The sequence below is a fragment of the Bos grunniens genome, chromosome 9 (assembly GCF_055505025.1).
Source record: "Bos grunniens cultivar Pamir isolate PY7600 chromosome 9, Bosgru_T2T1.0, whole genome shotgun sequence".
NCBI classification, from domain to species: domain Eukaryota; kingdom Metazoa; phylum Chordata; class Mammalia; order Artiodactyla; family Bovidae; genus Bos; species Bos grunniens.
In genome coordinates, this window is record NC_141173.1 from 9,828,178 (window position 1) to 9,850,042 (window position 21,865).

Genomic DNA, 21,865 nt, shown 5'->3' on the forward strand with positions numbered 1-21,865 from the left:
CTATAGAATTCTTATGAAAAAAGTGAAAATTTCTTATATGGACACTTTTATTCATGATAGAAAATCTAAAGCTAGACTTAGAAGGGGCCATGTGTTATTTTTCATTTTGTTTTTGTTTTCAGATATTTAAACCTGAATTACATTCATAAACTGATTCCTTTAATAATATTTATTGAGTGCCACCTTGCCTACTATTCTAGATGCTGGTGGATAGGATAAACAAGGAACCTCGGGAAGCTTACATTCTAGTTTCCTGGCTGGGCTCTAAAGCCATGTGGTTGTGACTCTTGGTTTATATCACTGAGGGAAGGATGTCTTCAGTGTTAAAACCTTCAGAAGGATGGAGGGTAGTGAGGATTGAGAAGAGACCAGTGGGTTAGGTGATTGGGAATGATTTAGTTCATAGGTGGGGGGTGGCTGACTGATTTTATTAGTTTTACTCAAAGGACATTAAAGACAGATAAGCACAGAGACATCTGCCATCGTGCTGATCAGAAGCTAGTAACGGAAACAAACACTTTCGAAGTCAACATTTTGGGTTCTCAAACATGGTGCCAGGTCTCTCATGTACACAGAGATTGCATGCTCCTAATGACTTTCCATATCGGAAAGAACTCTGCATGAGAAGTTGCAGGAAATGGCCTGAGGCCCACTCCCTCGCCACTAGCCATCTGGGTGACAGTGTCTCTGGGTGAAGAGTGAGGAGCAGAACTCCGGGTCGTCTGGACTCCAGCAGCGGGGGAGTACTCACCGTGGGTCTACATGGAGGTGGGAGTGGCGGGGACTGCAGTCCTGCCATGTGGGAGCTTGGGTGGGGAAGGAGGAGCTCAAGGACCACGCCCTGGGACACACTTCTCTGGGGCTGGACTCGGGACAGTGGCTCAGGACACTGTCCTCTGGGGCCGGACCCCACGTCCCAAGCATGCTGGGTCTGGAGTGTGGAGGAAGGAGACAAGCTCCAGGATTGGGTTGCAGGGGCATCCCGCAGAACCACCCTGTGCCCTGTCCCTTAGAACCACTGTGGGCCCTGCCCCTCGGATGGTATGTAGCTCCATTCTGGCCAGTCCTCCCCGAGTGTGGTCTCAGCCCCAGGCAGCTTGGGAAAGACACTGCTCTTCCACTCCCTCAATCAGTGCTCCCTCCTTGGTCTACATCGAGCGTAAAAGGGACTTCTCCGGATATGTCAACCAGGCCTTCCACCTGGCCTTCAGCTGCCATGGCACCTTCAGCCTCTTCTGTGATGCCAGTGACATCTTCCTGCAGAATTCAGTTCACTGCAGCCACTGTGCTGGCTGGTGGGTCACTTGACCTCTCCTCCATCCAGGTAATGGTGACCATGGCCTCGCCCACAGCATTTTCAATTTGCCTTCTTCAACAGTTACCCAAAGAATCCTTCCCAAGGCCAAGATTTGGCCTAAAATCTTTGTCAGATCCCACCTGAAAGCTGTTCCTCAAGTGGCTCAAAGGCGCTCGGGACTCGGGTGTGCAAACAGAGTGCCCAGGGTTGTCAGTTTTCTCACTGGAGGAGATTTAGGCACAGGAATGGTGGAAACTGAAAGAGAAGGAGGTCATCTTTTTAGTGCGATATGGAGTGACAGATGGTGCTTCAATATTCCACACGCTCCAAAATGACCAGCTTGCCAATGTCTGGGTGAGGAGGATTTAATAAAGTTTAAAAGGGGGTTATCGTCTCATTATTTCATTGTTTTCCAACATCCCAATTAAAAGCAGAGACAGAAAATAAAAACGAAACAAAACAACACAAAAAAATCTGGCAAGCTTTCACAGCAGGGATATTCTAGAACTTCAAGGGAGACATTTCTGATGGGTTCTGTGAACAGTACAAATCCCAAAGTTACTCATTATGGATGGAAAATCCATTTGGAGATAAGTGCATCTGGTTCTTATATTAACTTCTTTTTAAAATTAGTTAATTTATTTTAATTGGAGGCTAATTACTTTACAAACTTGTGGTGGTTTCTGCCATACATTGACATGAATCAGCCATGGGTATACACGTGTCCCCCATCCTGAACCCCCCTCCCACCTCCCTCCCCATCCCGTCCCTCAGGGTCATCCCAGAGCACCGGCCCTGAGCACTCTGTCTCATGCATTGAACCTGGACTGGCGATCTACTTCACATTTCAATGCTATTCTCCCAAATCATCCTACCCTTGCACTCTCCCACAGAGTCCGAAAGTCTGTTCTTTACATCTGCGTCTCTCTTGCTCTCTCGCATATAGGGTCATCATTACCATCTTTATGAATTCCGTATATATGTGTTAATGTATTGGTGTTTTTCTTTCTGACTTTCACTCTGTATAATTGGCTCCAGTTTCATCCACCTCATTGGAACTGATTCAAATGCATTCTTTTTAATAGCTGAGTAATACTCCATTGTGTATATGTATCACAGCTTTCTTATCCATTCGTCTGCTGATGGACATCTAGGTTGCTTCCATGTCCTGGCTGTTGTAAACAGTGCTATGATGAACACTGGAGTACATGTGTGTCTTTCAGTTCTGGTTTCCTCGGTGTGTATGCCCAGCAGTGGGACCGCTGGGTCGTATGGCAGTTGAATGAACAGGCTGCTCTATCTTTGCCATTGGTGGCTGCAGCAGCTCCCAGCTCGTCTGGAGCTCGCCTCAGGAGGTCGCTGCCGCTCACTGGTCCACTGAGGAGAGTTCTTTGATTTGGCTGGAAAAACAGCAACCTGCTGATTGGGTGAGGCTGTATCACGTGATGGTTGTCACGGAAGGAGTGTGCCGAGCATCCTCATGAGAGCAGAAAGCGATGCTTCCAGATTGCAGGACAGCTGACCACTGAGGCATATGACAGTGTAGGTGTTCCCAGTACTCGTTTAAGAGGTTTGATGGATATATACAGGTAATATTAATATACTGTTACAGTGAGGATGGAGAGAACTTTGTTTATTTTACAGCAGGAAGAGGATGAAGATATGCGTATATTTATAAACCAAGATAAGAGGGGTATTGGTGAGGGAGAGGTGGGAGACATAAATGGAGTTTGAACATATGAAGTACAAAAATGGTTGTAGAATGGGAGATGAAGCAACAGAGAAAGAGATGATACATTCCTGGAAGACAGGAAGCAGTGGAGTCACAAGCACAGAGGAAACTGCTAGGTGGGCGCTGTTGGCACATGGGCCAGGATACTTCCCCAGGCACCAGGAGAGGCTCAACCCAGGAGGAATCAGAGAGCGTCTGTGGAGGCTGGAAAGGGTGTGTGTGTGTGTGTGTGTGTGTGTGTGTGTGTGTGTGTGTGCGCGCGCGCGCGCGCGCACATGTGCATGTGCGCATGCATGTGATGAAAATGAGATCCTGGGTTACATCCTCATTCATCATCCAGCCAGACAAGAGAGCCAGATAGCCTCCGGGCTGGGGGTGAGCAGATTAGTGAAGAAGGTAAAACCAGAGTTTATATCTGTATCTGTGTATATACAGACCAACCTCCTTTTATTGTGTTTCACTTTCCTGCGCTTCAAAGATATTGGTGATTTTTCTTTTTTTCAATATTGAAGGTTTGTGACATATGTGTGTTGTCAAATGATGGCTAGCATTTTTTCTTAGCAATAACATTTTATGTACATTTATAGATATAATAGAGTACAGTATTGTGTAAATACAACTTTTACATACACTAGGCAACCAGAAAACTTGTGTGACTCACTTTACTGCGATATTCACTTCATTCCAGTAATCTGGAACTAAGCCTGCAGTATTCCTGAGGTATGTTGTGTACATGTATGAACATATACATATATGCATAATATGTGTGTACATGTATTTAACCAAGTAAGAACTTTAGGCCAGCATAGCTTTTTCATATTTTTTCCTGATTTCCTTACTACATGTGACTTTGTCTCTAACACAAACTGTAAAACCAAAGTTCCAGAATTCTCCATGAGTTTGGTTGTCAGTTTCAGTGGAGCTTGGTGTGATATTCCCAGTGTCTGACTCTTTGCAACCACATGGACCGTAGCCCGCCAGGATCGTCTGTCCATGGAATTCTTCAGGCAAGAATACTGGAGTGGGTTGACATTACCTTCTCCAGGGGATTTTCCTGACTCAGGGATCGAACCTAGGTCTCCTGCACTGAAGGCACATTCTTTACCGTCTGAGCCACCAGGGAAGTCCCAGTTAGTAGTTACTATCTCAATATATGATATTTTATGTATATAAACAACCTCTGGCCGTGTAAGCCTCAAGAGAATTTGTGTCTGCTACACATGATTGTTTAAAAGAAAAGCAAGATTCCTGCCTTGCTGAGTGTTTATATACAATGTGGTTAAGTTTATATTTTTGAGATTAGTTGTTTGTCAGTTGCTTCATTTACTATTATTTTCTCCCATTCTGAAGGCTGTCTTTTCACCTTGCTTATAGTTTCTTTTGTTGTGCAGAAGCTTTTAATTTTAATTAGATCCCATTTGTTTATTTTTGCTTTTATTTCCAATATTCTGGGAGGTGGGTCATAGAGGATCCTGCTGTGATTTGCAGCTCAATTCCAGAAAAATAAACGACCCAATCAAAAAATGGGCCAAAGAACTAAATAGACATTTCTCCAAAGAAAGACATACAGATGGCTCACAAACACATGAAAAGATGCTCAACATCACTCATTATCAGAGAAATGCAAATCAAAACCACTATGAGGTACCATTTCATGCCAGTCAGAATGGCTGTGATCCAAATGTCTACAAGCAATAAATGCTGGAGAAGATGTGGAGAAAAGGGAACCCTCTTACACTGTTGGTGGGAATGCAAACTAGTACAGCCACTATGGAGAACAGTGTGGAAATTCCTTAAAAAACTGGAAATAGAACTGCCATACAACCCAGCAATCCCACTGCTGGGCATACACACCGAGGAAATCAGAATTGAAAGAGACACATGTACCCCAATGTTCATTGCAGCACTGTTTATAATAGCCAGGACATGGAAGCAACCTAGATGTCCATCAGCAGATGAATGGATAAGAAAGCTGTGGTACATATACACAATGGAGTATTACTCAGCTGTTAAAAAGAATACATTTGAATCAGTTCTAATGAAGTGGATGAAACTAGAGCTGATTATACAGAGTGAAGTAAGCCCGAAAGAAAAACACCAATACAGTATACTAATGCATATATATGGAATTTAGAAAGATGATAACGATAACCCTGTATGCGAGACAGCAAGAGACACAGATGTAAAGAACAGTCTTTTGGACTCTGTGGGAGAGGGAGGAGGGGGATGATTTGGGAGAATGGCATTGAAACATGTATAATATCATATAAGAAATGAATCGCCAGTCTAGGTTTGATACAGGATACAGGATACTTGGGGCTGGTGCACTGGGATGACCCAGAGGGATGGTATGGGGAGGGAGGTGGGAGGGGGGTTCAGGATTTGGAACACGTGTACACCCATGGTGGATTCATGTTGATGTATGGCAAAACCAATACAATATTGTAAAGTAATTAGCCTCCAATTAAAAAAATAAAAATAAATAAAAAAATAAAATCCAGACTTTGTAGAGGAAAAAAAAAAAAACAATGTGGTTAAGTTTAAAAGTCAACATGAAGGAATGTGTTTCTCCATGTTTTCCAATGAAAATCTAAATATAATGTGTGTTCACTGTGTATTTTTTCCCCAAAGTTTCTTCATGGATCCAGTGAGACCAGTATTTTGAAACAAATTGAGGCAAAAGTATACTTGGACTGTCTTTAGGTTTCTCTCTGCTACCTAGGAAGAATTTGAGTATTTTTATTTCCTGTAAGAATGAAAAAATCAGCTAAAATGCCTTTATGGTATTTAGTTTCAGTCTTAAATTGATACCTAGGAAATCAGAATTAGGAATTTATTTTGCAAGAGTTTAAGTGGTAAAAATTCTTTGGAATAATATACATGTAATTGTTAATAGTGCTCTTTAAAATCCCCTGTACGTCTCTCTACTAATAAAACCAGGAGATAGTATCTATTTTCTTTATAACTGTCTGCTGTTTGCAAGACTGCAGTGAATTCCGAGATTCTGTGGGAATATCTTGTTGAGTAAAGGAATATCACCCCACAGTACAATAGTCTGAAAGTTGCTCACTTTTACATACCTCAAGCTTTAGCAACACTTTATCAGGAAATTTATAAAAAGGGAAAGAACAGGATAAAAATTCCATAGGTAACTGTAGGTGTGACTGCTTCTGTATTCATTAGGTAGATAACTGTAATGAGTTATAAATTCATTGAGAAAATACAGCTGAGATACTGAGTTGTAGAAACCTTCATACTGAGATACTCTGTCCTTGCCTCCTTCAGTTTCCACACAATGGTTCTTTGTTTTCCTCCCACAGTAAGATATTTCCCAAAGGCCTTCCTGAGGAGTTCGCCATAGCTGCCATGTTTCGGGTGCGAAGGAGCGCAAAGAAGGAACGGTGGTTCCTGTGGCAGGTTTTAAACCAGCGCAACATGCCACAGGTAAGGACGGAACCAGAGAGGGATGCTGATGAGTGTTCTCTCTTGAAACTGTGGGCATAAATTTGGGAGCAGACCTCATATAGGAGTATTCTTTTAGAGGAATCATCCACAGGAAATGCAAGAATTCTTAGCGTTCGGGGTGCGGGGTGGTGTCTCACTGAGATACATAATTGGAGAGCCTGGTGGGTGAGACAAGATTAGAGTTTTGTTTTGTCTTGTTTTTTTTTCTGGATTCCTGTTTTGTCTGAAGGCACTCAAATTGACTGCCCTTTCTGTACAACTGCTTCATTGATGCCAAGTGCATCTCACTAACAACTTCTTCATCTCCTATCATTTCTGATATCTCCTATTATATATTTAAAAGCTGTTAATTGTTTCATCTGACATCCCTAATGAATTAGGGAATGAGATATAAATATTGATTCCATCAATAGAAAATAATTGGACACATGCTAGATGCTAGTTAGTGACAAAATAAGACATTGGCAAAGCATGATTCCTGTTCTCAGGGAGCCTAAGGTCTGGGGATGCCACACCGGAGCACGATCGCAGGGTAGCGGTGGCCGAAGACAGTTTGGAGTTGGGTGAGAACTGTGGGAGTGTGGAAGAGACAACTCCCCAAGATGGCCCATGAAGGGAGCGGGGATCTAGGAACACTTGTGAGAGAGATTGGTCAGAAAGGAAGGGAGCAGGTACTCCAGGGAGTGAAGGTAAACATCACGGTTACTGATGGGCATCATCTATCTGTGTTTATTTCTGTACATATCCATCAAAATGTTTTTATTACCATACGTGAAATAGATTGCCACTCCAGGTTCGATGCATGATACAGGATGCTCACAGCTGGTGCACTGGGATGACCCAGAGGGATGGGATGGGGAGGGAGGAGGGAGGGGGGTTCATGATGGGGAACACATGTACACCCATGGCTGACTTGTGTCAATGTATGGCAAAACCCACTACAATATTGTAAAGTAATTAGTGTCCAATTAAAATTAATTAATTTTTAAAAAATTTTAAAAAATGTTTTTCATTTTACTGATCTTTTATATCTGTTATCATAGTCAGAATTTTATGATGGAAATATGACTTGAACAGGAAGAATATGCACTCTGTGAAAATGTATTTTCTCTGCACCATGCAAATCATCAAAGGTTAAAGAGGTTGATCTCAGTTTCCATGCTAAGGGAAGTGATCATCTCTTATTTTTATTATTATTATTATTTTTTTTACTTTACAATATTGCATTGGTTTTGCCATACATCAACATGCATCCGCTATGGGCGTACACGTGTCCCCATCCGGAACCCCCTCCCACCTCCCTCCCCATACCATCCCTCTGGGTCATCCCAGTGCACCAACCCCAAGCTTCCTGTATCCTGCATCGAACCTGGACTGGCGATTCGTATCTTATATGATATTATACATGTTTCAATGCCATTCTCCCAAATCATCCCCCACCTCCTTCTCCCACAGAGTCCAAAAGACTGTTCTATACATCTGAGTCTCTTTTGCTGTCTCGCATACTGGGTTGTCATTACCATCTCTCTAAATTCTATATATATGTGTTAGTATACTGTATTGGTGTTTTTCTTTCTGGCTTACTTCACTCTGTATAATAGGCTCCAGTTTCATCTACCTCATTAGAACTGATTCAAATGTATTCATCTCTTATTCTTTTTACATTAGTAACATTTAATTCTTGAATTACTTATACAGAGTTTTTTTATACACACACACACACATATACTCCTACATGTCCTCTCACAAAAGGAGCATACTGCACTCACCAAATACCACATATTTAAATCATTTTTGTAGCTGGATGTTTACTGTTCTTTTATGTTAAGAAATCTGATGGACACAAATGTCATTTAGAACATTTTAATGAGTGCCCCAGTTCTACTAACATGAAACTTGAGTTTTTATTTGTATCTTTAATAATTTTTAAAAATGAATTTCAAACATTTAAAGATAATTTGCATTTTTGCAGGTTTCTGTAATAGTTGATGGTGGAAGGAAGGTGGTGGAATTGATGTTCCAAGCTGCCGAGGGAGATGTGTTGAACTACATTTTTAAAAATCAAGAACTCCGTTCTTTGTTTGATCGTCAGTGGCATAAACTGGGCTTTGGTATACAATCCCAGGCCATTGCACTCTATGTGGACTGTAACTTAGTTGCAAGCCGACACACTGACAGAAATGGCACAGTGGACTTCCGTGGGAGGACTGTTATTGCTGCCCGAGCTTCAGATGGCAAACCTGTGGATGTGAGTTGTGGACTAGTAACTTTTATAACTTTAAAGAAAATGTCTTATTAAAACCTTTTTGCCTTTAATAGCTATATATTTCTTTCTCAACACTGCTTAATTTGCTATCGGATGTGTGAAGCATAGCTATGTATTTCCAGTCACATTTTCACATATATTATTTTCTATCTGTTTTCACTTATTTTTCTCTAGCCTGTGAATTTGAAAGAACTAGGTAATGCCTTAAAAATAAAGTTATTAAAATTAAATTTTAGTAAAATTTGAAAATATTATACAAAACTAAGCTTGATCTAGGCTTCCCAGGTACTTCAGATGGTAAAGAATCTGCCTGCCATGCAGGAGACCTGGGCTCGATCCCTGGGTTGGGAAGATCCCCTGAAGAAGGGAATGGCAATACTCTACAGTATTCTTGCCTGGAGAATTCCATGGACAGAGGAGCCTGGTAGGCTACAGTCCATGGGGTTGCAAAGAGTCAAACAAGACTGAATGCCTAACACATACATACACGTAAGTTTGATCTAAGTTCATATGCTTTGAATAGAAAGTCTGGAAAAAGATGAAGTTAAATGGTTCCAGATTATCTGAAGTTTACATTCAAGAACAATAGGCTCTTTATTCATCCTCAGATTCACAAGTATTTGTATTGCAAACTATTTTTCATTAATTCATAACGGTTTTTCAGAGTTTTGTTGGATAAAAGGGGAGGGGAAGTATATCTAAATTTGATGACTTCATGTGTTCTTATGGGTGGAATGATGGAAAAACCCATACAAATAATCTGAGTGCAGACCACCAACAGGAATTGTTAACACAAAGCACTTCACAGTTAGGTTTTATTTCAAAAGTATGATTCTGTGCAAGTACATGTTTGGCTAGCATATTATTTTTAAAAGTTTCTGTGGAAGACATCAGAGATGGATGACAGATAGATATATAGACAGATATTACACAATAGAATGGGACAGACTAGAGATCTCTTCAAGAAAATTAGACATACCAAGGGAACATTTCATGCAAAGATAGGCTCAATAAAGGACAGAAATGGTATGGACCTAATAGAAGCAGAAGATATTAAGAAGAGGTGGCAAGAATACACAGAAGAACTGTACAAAAAAGACCTTCATGACCCAGATAATCACGATGGTGTGATCACTGACCTAGAGCCAGACATCCTGGAATGTGAAGTCAAGTAGGCCTTAGGAAGCATCACTACAAACAAAGCTAGTGGAGGTGATGGAATTCCAGTTGAAATATTTCAAATCCTAAAAGATAATGCTGTGAAAGTGCTGCACTCAATATGTCAGCAAATTTGGAAAACTCAGCAGTGGCCACAGGACTGGAAAAGGTCAGTTTTCATTCCAATCCCAAAGAAAGGCAATGCCAAAGAATGCTCAAACTACCGCACAATTGCACTCATCTCACACGCTAGTAAAGTCATGCTCAAAATTCTCCAAGCCAGGCTTCAGCAATACATGAACCATGAACTTCCAGATATTCAAGCTGGTTTTAGAAAAGGCATAGGAACCAGAGATCAAATTGCCAACATCTGCTGGATCATCGAAAAAGCAAGAGAGTCCTAGAAAAACATCTATTTCTGCTATATTGACTATGCCAAAGCCTTTGACTTGTGTATCACAATAAACTGTGCAAAATTTTAAAAGAGATGGGAATACCAGACCACCTGACCTGCCTCCTGAGAAATCTGTATGCAGGTCAGGAAGCCACAGTTAGAACTGGATATGGAACAACAGACTGGTTCCAAATAGGAAAAGGAGTATGTCAAGGCTGTATATTATCACCCTGCTTATTTAACTTATATGTAGAGTACATCATGAGAAATGCTGGGCTGGAGGAAGCACAAGCTGGAATCAAGATTGCCGGGAGAAATATCAATAACCTCAGATATGCAGAGGACACCACCTTTATGGCAGAAAGTGAAGAAGAACTAAAGAGCTTCTTGATGAAAGTGAAAGAGGAGAGTGAAAAAGTTGGCTTAAAACTCAACATTCAGAAAACTAAGATCATGGTATTTAGTCCCATCACTTCATGGCAAATAGATGGGGAAACTGGCTGTTTATATTTTTATTTTATATTTTATATAGTGGCTGACTATATTTTTCTGGGCTCTAAAATCACTGCAGATGGTGATTGAAGCCATGAAATTAAAAGACACTTACTCCTTGGAAGGAAAGTTATGACTAACCTAGACAGCATATTAAAAAGCAGAGACAGTACTTTGCCAACAAAGGTCCGTCTAGTCAAGGCTATGATTTTTCCAGTGGTCATGTATGGATGTGAGAGTTGGACCATAAAGAAAGCTGAGCGCTGAAGAATTGATGCTTTTGAACTGTGGTGTTGGAGAAGACTCTTGAGAGTCCCTTGGACTACAAGGAGATCCAACCAGTGCATCCTAAAGGAGATCAGTCCTGGGTGTTCATTGGAAGGACTGATGTTGAAGCTGAAACTCCAACACTTTGGCCACCTGATGCGAAGAGCTGACTCATTTGAAAAGACCCTGATGCTGGGAAAGATTGAAGGCAGGAGGAGAAGGGGACAATAGAGGATGAGATGGTTGGATGGCATCACCGACTCAATAGACATGGGTTTGGGTAAACTCTGGGAGTTGGTGATGCACAGGGAGGCCTGGCATGCTGTGGGACTTGGGGTTTCAAAAAGTCTGACACGACTGAGCAACTGAACTGAACTGAACTGAACTGAATGACAACAGTCCTAGGCAAACCTTTCAGAAAGGTCTCTCCAGAGTCAGAGGAGGAATTGGGTCTCAGCAGCTAAACCTGAGATGTGACTTCCAGCAGTGGGAGCAATGTAGATACATAGGAAATGATCCTCAGGGAATTCTGAGGACAATAGTAGGGAGTGATGGTTGCTCTTGCTGGAAACACTGCTGTTGAGTGGAATCTGCATGGCTGCTGCTGCTGCTGCTAAGTCGCTTCAGTCGTGTCCAACTCTGTGCGACCTCATAGACGGCAGCCCACCAAGCTCCCCCGTCCCTGGGATTCTCCAGGCAAGAACACTGGAGTGGGTTGCCATTTCCTTCCCCAATGCATGAAAGTGAAAAGTGAAAGTGAAGTCGCTCAGTCATTTCCGACTCTGAGCGACCCCATAGACTGAAGCCTACCAGGATCCTCCATCCATGGGATTTTCCAGGCAAGAGTACTGGAGTGGGGTGCCATTGCCTTCTCCGCGTTCATGGCTAGTGAGGGCAAAGTGGGGAACTGCGGGAACCAAAGAGCTTTAGGATTAGGAGGCTGCAATGAGAGAAGAACAAGTTATTGCAAGAGTGGGTTCTGGCTCAGACCTCTGCTCTGGAGATTGAGTATTGTGTCCTGTGTTTCATTAACTTATTACTCAAGGAAACAATCTGAGACTAAAGGATATCTGTGTGTCCTGATAAAAACACACAGTGTGAACATTGTCGCTTTACAATGGTTTTATGGTTTAATGTGGAATCTTAGTTCACTTAAGAATAATATTAAACCATTATCACAATGATGGAGCTTTTAAAAGAGATATTCACTATTTAAGTTGGACAAGTAAAATACATTTTATTTTTCAAAGATTGTTAATCCTACTAAAACTCTAAGTAGACTAATTATTTTTATCATCTCCATAAAAACTCTGTGATTTATAAGATCTGTTGTAATGTGAAAGTGTTTTGTTTATTCAGAATGTAATTTATTGATAAAAAACTTCTAGTGATTGCATTTTATTGCACATGTACTATCCATGTGCTTTTGTGTAGAGAAATAGGTGACATAACTGATAAAAGTATGTTTTAAAATTCCTTGTGACAGTCAGTGTATTCATATTCTAAAGCACTGCACTGTGTCAATGAAAGATTCTAATGTAACTAATGAATTAAAAAAGCATAATTAAACTAGTCTGATTGTAGTTTCAGTGTCATAGGTACTTTATTAGGTTCTAATCCATGAAAAATTGGTCATCTATCTTCAGTTAAGTAAAATAATTCATATGAAGGTCCTAAAACAGTGGATGATACATAATAGAATTTCAGTATTTATTGACTATTCAGGTAACAGTGTTGATGATAAATTAGTTTTAGTTAAGGAAAATATTAATGGGAGTCTCCTCATTCTTCATCCTATATAATGGGTATGTTGCTGCCTGATGTTTCATTAGACTGTGTAAGACAGTGTATTTAAACTTTATAAATAAAAGCTTACTTCAGTAACCTTGGGAAAAGTTATAGAGAAGAAATCATTACGTTTCATTTTTCATTTCATCTCAGAATTTTGCATTGACTGCAAATCTTAAGCTGCTCATGAATCCGAAAGGCGTCTGGCATTCTTAATGCTTTCTATGAGCTGAAATGATTCTGTTCATTTCAGTGTAGAGAATAATTACGGCTTTTTTCCTCCTTTCTTGCTTTTTTGGTGTTGGGGTAGAGATTCAGAGCTAACCACAGATATTTGCTTTCTGTTATCATAGAATTAACTGTTATGTTATTACAGTTGGGTCTCACTGTAGAAAATAATGATCTCAAAGAAATACATAATCTACCTCTGTTACATTAGGATACAGAGAAAGAGGGGAAAGAGAAGAGGAGAGAGAGAAAGAGAAAGATGGGGAGGAGGAAGAGAAGGCAAGGGGGAAGATGTTGTTTATGGGCTATATTGTATGTCAAATCATCATATGATTAATTATTAATAAATTATTAAATTTGAAACCACAGACTAATTTAAAACAGTGCCTCTGCCCATCTATTATGTTGAAATTTTGTCAATAGTCTGTACCATTTGCTTTCTCTGATGTGGTTATTTGGCCTTGCCTTTACAGGAATGACTGTACTTCCTGAAACTACTTTTAATTTCATATCCAAAATGCCAACAAATGTGAATTTGCTGAGCAAAGAGAAGAATCAATTATTTTTGTAAAAAGATTATGCGTCTTGGTCAGGTGTATGCCATATAACATAAAATCCATAGGTATTAAACAGAATCCATGAAAAATAGATAAAACTAAATACCATTTTTTTCCCCACTTTGGGAAGTGAGCATCTGTTTTAGTCTCTCAAGTTGGAGGCCTGGAACTACAGATAAAGGCTTTTCCATCATAAGCTCATACCTTTTACTTTACTTTTTCTCCAGAATTTTTTTACTTTGAAATATTCCTCATTTTGTGAGCATACTTTATTGTAGTGCATTATCTCTAATTAAATACTTCTTTTTTCATGGTTTGAAACAAGGAGCAAAGATTTGCAATTGCTCTTATTATGTGATTTTCTTTACATAGAGATCTGTCTCAAAAACTGGCTCCATTACTGTTTCTCAAATGGTCCATAAAATTATGAATCCTAAATGAAATAAAACCCCAAATATCTGCCAGTGCTTTATTTGTATTAACTTATTTTTTTCTTTCCAGTTAACATCATTCTCAAATGCCCGAATGTGATTTTCAAACAACATTAATGATATGTCTTATTACTAATTTTTTAATAGATTGAACTTCACCAACTTCAGATCTACTGTAACTGGAACTTCATAGCCCAAGAAACATGTTGTGAGATATCAGACATTAAGGTAAGTTCATTTTCTCGTGTGTGAAGACCACAGAAGGCCAGTTGCCTGGGCTGTAGAGTCATATGTAGAGCAGCCCAGAATGTGTGCTGTTGAAACCAGTTGAGCAAATAGTTCTGAGCCAGAGACCCCTCTCAAGGCCTTCCCACCATTTCTTGCCACCATTTTAATCCCAGTGTTTTATCCTGAACTTCAGGAATGATATGGCCTTACTTTGGACTCAACATGAGTAAAAGAGAATCCATCCATGCCTTTATTCCTAAACTATGTTCTGACATGTTCTGATGGAAGGATCATTGTTCTCCAGTTATAGGGATTTTACATCTGTGATCATGTTATTCTTATTCACTTCTCTCTTCTAGCCTGCCACCCATTCTGGGCAGTTTTCCTTTGTGAGAGACTTTTTCCCACTGCATCTTCCCCTGCTCCTGTTTCTGCCTTTACTTCGTGCCTAGACTGTTGCATTGTCATGCCATCAGCCTTTCCCATCCCCAGCACAACCAGAATAAGTCTCCAAATCACTGCTTTGTAGATTCATTTACATTCTTCCACTGAACATCTGTTATTTGAAAGCATTGATCTTTTGGGCATTGTGCTAAGGAACAAGGCTAGCTAACATGAATAAGGCGCATTCCCTGCCCTCTACTCATCCCTCTGTTCAAGCCTTTGGTCACTCTCTGTTCACAACAAGTAATACATTCAGTTTCTTAGCCTCTAATTCTTAATATCCTCCACCTAATTCTACAACTATTGCTTTCTTGTGGTAACCTTTCATTCAAATAGTACTCAATTCAGTGCTTTAGGTATATCTCATTGCAATGGCCATGTGGGCACCTTATATCATTAGATATAGTTGTATTTGTTTTTAATTTATTCAGCTACCTTTTAAATTCATTGACGGGATTATACTTTTGTAAGCTTCTTTTATGATTCCTAGTGCTTTGTTTGTAAAAGGGGTCAAAACATTGTTTCTTGACTCTAGTTTGAAAGGGATTAATTCTAAGAAGTCTTTAACAGAAAGAACATATAAAAAGTAAAAGCAAAACATGAAAATATTATTCTTTGTGTCAGATTTCCCAGAAGTTCCACACTTAAACCATTGAAAATAAAATTTTATTAATAATTTCATAATTAAAAACATTTTAAACTTTTATCACTCACTTTGGGTAGTAGAATAATAATGTGACCAACTGACTCAAAGCATAGCTAAATCTCTAAAAATTGTTTATTTTGCTTATGTAACTTGGTTTAATAAATCGTATCTCCAACCTAGTTCATGGATCTCATTTCAATGAAAGCCAGCCAAATATCTTTCTATAAATATCTGAAAAGATAATTGAGAATGCCAATATACAGACTTGAAATACCTAGACTTCCTGGAGCCACACATTTAAATCTTAAAGATGTGAATTCTCCAAAAGTTTTTCTTTCATTAATTACGCTTCTTTTATGTGAGAGCTCTTTAAACTAATAATTTTCCTTGATTGAAAAGTAATATAATGATTTTTTAAATTATTGCTTCATTTTCTTTTTAAAAAAATTTTTAATTGAAGGATAATTGCTTTACAGAATTTTGTGGTTTTATGTCATACATCAACAAGAATCAGCCATAGGTATAGCCATGTCCCCTCCCTCCTGGACTGCCCTCCTATCTCCCTTACCATCCCACCCTTCAGCCTGTTGCAGAGCCCCACTTGAGTTCTCTGAGTCACACAGCCAATTCCCATTGGCTATTCATTTTACATATGGTATTGTAAATTTCTATGTTACTGTCTCTATACATCTCCCCTTCCCACCATGTCCATAGATCTGTTCTGTGCCTGTTTCTCCATTGCTGCCCTGAAAATAAATTCATCAGTGCCATCTCTTCAGATTCCATATATACGTGTCAGTATCAGCTTAGTTCAGTCATTCAGTCGTGTCCGACTCTTTGCGACCCCATGAGCCGCAGCACACCAGGCCTCCCTGTCCATCACCAACTCCCAGAGTCCACCCAAACCCATGTCCATTGAGTCAGTGATGCCATCCAGCCATCTCAGCCTCTGTCATCCCCTTCTCCTCCTGCCCCCAATCTTTCCCCGCTTCAGGGTCTTTTCAAATGAGTCAGCTCTTTGCATCAGGTGGCCAGAGTATTGGAGTTTCAGCTTTAGCATCACTCCTTCCAATGAACACCCAGGACAGATCTCCTTTAGGATGGACTGGCTGGATCTCCTTGCAGTCCAAGGGACTCTCAAGAGTCTTCTCCAACACACAGTTCAAAAGCATCAGTATACAATATTTATATTTCTCTTTCTGACTTACTTCACTCTGTTTCGTCCACCTCATTAGAACAGGCTCTAGTTTTGTTCACCTCATTAGAACAGATTCAAATGTGTTCCTTTTTATGACTGAGTAATATTCCATTGAATATATGTACCACAGTTTCTTTATCCATTCATCTGTCAATGGACATCTGGGTTGCTTCCATGTTCTAGCTATTGTAAATAGCACTGCAGTGAACACTGGGGTATATGTGTCTTTTTCAGTTTTTATTTCCTCAGGGTATATGCCTAGGAGTGGGATTGCTGGGTCATATGGTGGTTTTATTCCTAGTTTTGTAAGGAGTCTCTGTATCATCTTTCATAGTGGCTGTATCAATTTACATTCCCACAAGCAGCGCAAGAGTGTTCCCTTTTCTCCACACCCTCTCCAGCATTTATTGTTTGTAGACTTTTTGATGATGGCCATTCTGACTGGTGTGAAGTCTCATTGCACTTTTGATTTGCATTTCTCTGATAATGAGTGATGTTGAACATCTTTTCATATGTTTGTTAGCCATCTGTATGTCTTCTTTGGAGAAATGTCTCTTGAGGTCCCTTTCCCACTCTTTGATTGGGTTGTTTGCTTTTCTGGTATTGAGTTGTATGAGCTGCATGTATATTTTGGAAATTAATTCTTTATCAGTTGTTTCATTTGCTATTATTTTCTACCATTCTGTGGATTGTCTTTTCACTTTGCATGTAGTTTCCTTTGCTGTGCAAAAGATTTTAAGTTTAATTAGGTCCCACTTGTTTTTATTTTCATTACTCTAGGAGGTGGGTCATAGAAGATCTTGCTTTGATTTTATGTCATCGAGTGTTCTGCCTATGTTATCCTCTATGAGTTTAATAGTTTCTTTTCTTATATTTAGGTCTTCTAATCCATTTTGAGTTTATCTTTGTATATGGTGTTAAGTGGTGTTCTAATTTCATTCTTTTGTATGTAGCTGTCTAGTTTTCCCAGCACCGCTTATTAAAGAGGCTGTCTTTGCCCCATTGTATATTCCTGCCTCCTTTGTCAAAAATAAGGTACCCATAGGTGCATGGGTTTATCTCTGGGTTGTCTATCTTGTTTCATTGGTCTATATTTCTGTTTTTGTGCCAGTACCATACTGTCTTGATGACTGTAGCTTTGTAGTATAACCTGAAGTCAGGAAGGTTGATTCCTCCAGCTCCATTCTTCTTTCTCAAGACTGCTTTGGCTATTTGGGGTCTTTTGTGTTTCCACATGAATTGTGAATTGTTTTGTTCTAGTTCTATGAAAAATACCAGTGGTAATTTGATAGGTATTGCATTGAATCTGTATATTGCATTTGGTAGTATAATCATTTTCACAATATTGAGTCTTCCTACCCAGGAACATGGAACATCTCTCCATCTGTTTATGTCGTCTTTGATTTCTTTCATCAGAGTCTTATAGTTTTCTGTATACAAGTCTTTTGTTTCCTTCAGTAGGTTTATTCCTAGATATTTTATTCTTTTAGTTGCAATGGTGAATGGTATTGATTCCTTAATTTCTCTTTCTGATTTTTCATGTAATGATGTTTTGATGTACCTAAATATTATATTCTTGACCAATAGTCACTCCAACTTGAATTATAAGAAAATTGTTTAAGGAAATAGGCAATACATTCAATGGTATGATTTGATAATTAAAAGCAGTGACATGACCCCACACATGAAAAAAATCATGTTTTAAAAAGATTTAGTTTTAAAGAGTAGAAAATAAGGTAGGAATTCATCTCCAAGCTTGGAAAAAATAATACAAGACCTCTTCTTTTCCTGCTCACAAGTATTTATGGGCAACATTACCATTATGTTCATGTTAAACAGGAAATAGAACATTCTACATTTACATTTAATGGAAATGTATGTTTTAGAAAGCTAATTCAGTACATCTGCTATAATTCTGGCATCAACTATATATTTTTTTTAATATTTGAACTTAGGAAATTTTAATGTACTTGCTTAAAAATCTAATTTTGTCCTGTATTTTCAACTCAGACATCCTTTCTGTTATTAATATTTTAAAGCATATTTCAAAAGTGAGATTTATTCAGGATAATCTATAAATATATTTCCTTGCTGCTATTAATTAGATTTTCTAAAGCAGTCAGGTTTCATGACTACAGACCTAGAAAGAGAGAATGAAGAATAAATAAGGAGAGAAAGAGAAAATCAGCAACATTTGTTGAAAATAAATGAGAGAGATTAGTAAAATGTTGAGGGCTAATTAACTGAAATCAAAACCAGAGGTTTTATGAAGAAAGGGGACCTTACTTGTATGTTTTATGTTCTATGTTGGCACTTTTTGGAATGTGTGGGCAGCTTTATAGTGAAGCCTGAGACATGTTTTTAAAGTCATTTAAATCCCCAATGTAAAATAGTGAATCAGTTATCCACAGCAAAATTGTGAGCTTTGACTGCATCTCGATTACCTTAACTGAACCCATGGGACACAGGGCAGGACCTGGCTGGAAAACTGTATCAAATCATATAAGATAAATGGACTGTTTTAGTGATAATCCTGTGTATTTAATTCTAATGTAATTTTTAGACTATAGACTTGGAAATTTAATGTCAATAACTAAATAGATAATCATTAAATCTGCACATAGTAAATTTGATAGAACTAGTGATAAAGACAGGAAACTATTTGTAGTTTTTCTGGGAGCTATTTTTCTTATAGTGTTTACTGTGTTCAAAAGCATTAGAATGCTACCCATTTTTCAAATTTTTTTTTGTTTGAAAAGCAATATATGTTTACTATATAAAATTTGGAAAATATAGCCACATTCAAGGAAGAAAGTAAATATCAACTGTGATCTCACAGCGATAAATAACCACGGACAATATTTTAACTTTGTATCCTGACAATACTTTCCCAGGCATATATAACTTGTAGTATATAAAGTAATGTGTGAAGCCTTCCCCCTAAACTGCGAATTCAGAGATATGAAATTGTAAATGCATGAAATTGCAGATTCAGAGTTACAAACCATGGTAAGGACTCTTGTAAATGATGTTGAGGGGAAAGGAAACATTTATCTTCTTCAGATGCTCCATCTGGGTTTATTTTTTGATAGAAAAAAAGTTCATTGCTTTGAAACCAAATTTTACTTCCTGTGGCCCCACATGTTATAAACCCAGTGGAGAAGTGATGAAAATCATCACTTTGTTACAGGGAAGATTTTAATAACTTTATAGAACAATGGAATGGAATACGATATACGTATTTTGAGTAAATATATACCACCTTAGAGCGTAAAAGAGTTTATATTTTACTTTTACATGTCTTTATCATCATCCTGTTGAAGTAAATGTTTTAAAAGTTCGAATTACATTCTTTTTTCCTAAATTTGTTTCCAGAACACACATATCAATGTTATTTGTGTAAAGCATTTTACTGTAACAATTCAGTTCTTATAAATGTTTGATGTTGCTGTACTTGTCATAAATTCACATATAATAGCTTTAGAATTTCTCACCAAACCTGGCATTTTAATACACTTCTAGTGTGTTGTCATTGTAATAGATACTAGGAGGCTAGTGAAAGGGTGAAGTTGTTATGGACTTTCACATGCTGGGTGAGCCTTTGGTTGTTAGAAGGAAGTTCTTGCAGGTAAACCCAACCATGCCTAGTTTGGTGGGAGTCAGTGCTGGGAATGTCACGGTGTTTGGAATTGACTCTGTATCCTAAAGCCTCTTTTTGGATTTCAGTGCCCAGAGCAGCCTGGCTTTGGAGGTACTGCAGCATCACCAGCACCTGCTCATGCCAGCAGAATGTCTGCATTTTTGCCAGCAAAGCAGGAACTCACAGACCAGTGCCAGTGCATGCCACACAAGGTATGCTCGTCTTCACCTGTGCCCAGGGGAAAGGCACTCCACACTGTGAGCCAGGCCTATGTGTGGTCCTGGTGCACAGAATGCAGCTTGCTCTCTAATGCAAGTTAAATCAGGCGCCTGGGCCCCTCAGTCCCTGGGTGAGTTAAAGAGAAACGCTTGGGTTAGGATTCCCTGGATTTCAATCTGGATAGTTTCGAGGCCATCTGACCTTCTTTCCTGAGTGGGAAGTAGAATGAAAGGAAAATAAAGGGTACGACAAGTACCCTGTGCAACAAGTTATGTGTGAAGATGAAACACATGTGAGGAATAGACTTAAGTCATGGAAATTCTGGAGAAGAAAATGGCAACCACTCCAGTACTCTTGCCTGGAAAATCCTATGGACGGAGGAGCCTGGTAGGCTACAGTCCATGGGGTCGCAAAGAGTCAGATACAACTGAGCAGTTCACTTTCACTTATGGGAATTCACAAGTTGAGGGAAACACAGAGCCTGCCCTTCAACACATACCCAAAGGTATTCCACATACTGTGTTTCTGTCGTGTGGAGACTGTATCTGTCCACTACTTCAAATACCCACTCAGATTTCCCCTCTGCTGTGAGTTGTATAGGGAATGCAGAAGGGCTGTTATTGCCCAAAGAATTTGTTTCGCTTGCCCTTCCCTGGCCAGGAAGCCTGAGTCCATTGAGGGACATGAATGTCTTTTGTGGATGTTAATGGCATTGTGGGACCTGTCCTTGAAGTAGGCTGAGTGACCTCTGGACAGCTTCCCTCTATACCAGTACCCAAGGGTAGGAAAACTTGTCCTAACTCCTAGAGGTCCAAAGTGCTGTGACTTCTTGCATGCTCAGGCTCAGGGCTTCCTGTCCTGGCTGGAGGAGTGGGGAGGAGTGTAAGTTAGAAATTTAGAGGAACCTTGCATTTCCTCTACCAACCAGTACTACAGTGTGAGCTCTGTGAGAAAGGCTATACGAGGTACAGGGGGCATGGAGGACAGCGCGTATCCCAGCCCATGACAGGTCTCCAGGAGGAGATGATGCTGGCAGGTGTTTGGAAGAGGTGGGTAGTGAGCCTTTGATGAGGGCAGAAGAGACTCCCTGCAGAGGAGGGAGTGCTCCCAGGAGAGCACAGCTTTGTCTTACTATTGTCAGCTGATTTATAAACTATATGTATTTAGTTCAGTGTGACCGAATATGTGTTAACACACAATTCATTTCTGCTCAGGGAGAAGCAGGCTCACCTGGACAGAAAGGAGAGCAGGTAAGACCCCACCGAATGCTGTCAGGATGAAAGAGGATATGCTCAAAGTTGACTTCAAACTTGTTTCCATCTGATTTTTTCTGTGTCCCACACAAATGTGCATTTCTGTAAAAAGCTATTGAATATATTTAAGTGCTGATTATTGAAATACGGAAGACTGTATCA

General features: G+C 39.5%; 1 protein-coding gene across 2 annotated transcripts in view; it reads left to right on the plus strand.

The window, feature by feature from the left end:
- COL19A1 (collagen type XIX alpha 1 chain) overlaps window positions 1–21,865 on the plus strand; it is a 440,957-nt gene that overhangs the window by 72,906 nt on the left and 346,186 nt on the right. For both annotated transcript variants that reach the window (XM_086316743.1, XM_086316744.1), the window contains exons 5-9: window positions 6,350–6,473; window positions 8,467–8,742; window positions 14,223–14,303; window positions 20,318–20,443; window positions 21,665–21,700. In XM_086316743.1, coding sequence (XP_086172869.1) covers window positions 6,350–6,473; window positions 8,467–8,742; window positions 14,223–14,303; window positions 20,318–20,443; window positions 21,665–21,700 — 643 coding nt within the window. The remainder of the gene's footprint in view (window positions 1–6,349; window positions 6,474–8,466; window positions 8,743–14,222; window positions 14,304–20,317; window positions 20,444–21,664; window positions 21,701–21,865) is intronic.